General features: G+C 59.8%; 1 protein-coding gene across 1 annotated transcript in view; it reads left to right on the forward strand.

The window, feature by feature from the left end:
- LOC102042166 (CUGBP Elav-like family member 3) overlaps positions 1 to 1,010 on the forward strand; it is an 11,043-nt gene that overhangs the window by 6,449 nt on the left and 3,584 nt on the right. The window contains exons 3-4 of the mRNA XM_031065301.1: positions 13 to 92; positions 733 to 876. Of these exons, the coding sequence (XP_030921161.1) occupies positions 13 to 92; positions 733 to 876 (224 nt within the window). The remainder of the gene's footprint in view (positions 1 to 12; positions 93 to 732; positions 877 to 1,010) is intronic.

The following is a 1,010-nucleotide window of genomic DNA, read 5'->3' on the forward strand; positions in this document are numbered from 1 at the left end:
CAACGTCCCCAGGCTGCGCCTTCGTCAAGTTCCAGAGCCACGCGGAGGCCCAGGCCGCCATCGCCGCCCTGCACGGGAGCCGCACGCTGCCGGTGAGGGACCGTCCTTGGCGCTGTCACCTGCGGTGTCACCTTTGTCACCATCCCCTTCATCGTCCCGTCACTGTCCTCATCATCGCCCCCTGCACTGTCACCTTCAGCATTCTCTTCATCGTCCCCTTTGTCATCCCCTTCATCGTCTTCATCATTGCCCCCTTCATCGTCCTCATTGTTGTCCCCTTGTCCTCATCATCACCCCTTCATGCTCCCCTTCGTTGTCCCCTTCATCTTCCTCATCATTGTTCTTATCCCCATTGTCACCCTCATCACCCCCATCATCCTCATCATCATCCCATCATCATCCTCATTGTGTCCTTTATCGCCCCTTCGTCATTCTCTTCATCATCCTCACCACTGTCCCCACCATCATTCCATCATCATCCTCACCACTGTCCCCATCATCAACCCCATCCGAATCCTCTTCATCACCTCCACCATCATCCTCACCCCATTACAACCCAACCATCACCCCCATCACCACTCCCACCACTGCCCCACTCCGTGTGACCCCGAATGACCCCAACTGACCATGAGTGACCACAACTGACCATGAGTGACCACAACTGACCTTGACTGACCACGAGTGACCACGAGTGACCACGAGTGACCACGAGTGACCGCTGTGTCCCCGCAGGGCGCCTCGTCCAGCCTGGTGGTGAAGTTTGCGGACACGGAGAAGGAGCGGGGGCTGCGGCGCATGCAGCAGGTGGCCAGCCAGCTGGGCATGTTCAGCCCCATCGCCCTCCAGTTCGGCGCCTACAGCGCCTACACGCAGGCGGTACGGGGCACTGGGATGGACTGGGAGGGACTGGGGACACTGGGGACACTGGGGGGATTGGGGGGACTGGGGACATTGGGGACAGTGGGGACATTGGGGACACTGGGGACATTGGGGGGGGCAGTGGGGACATT

The sequence above is a fragment of the Geospiza fortis genome, unplaced genomic scaffold (assembly GCF_000277835.1).
Source record: "Geospiza fortis unplaced genomic scaffold, GeoFor_1.0 scaffold567, whole genome shotgun sequence".
NCBI lineage: Eukaryota > Metazoa > Chordata > Aves > Passeriformes > Thraupidae > Geospiza > Geospiza fortis.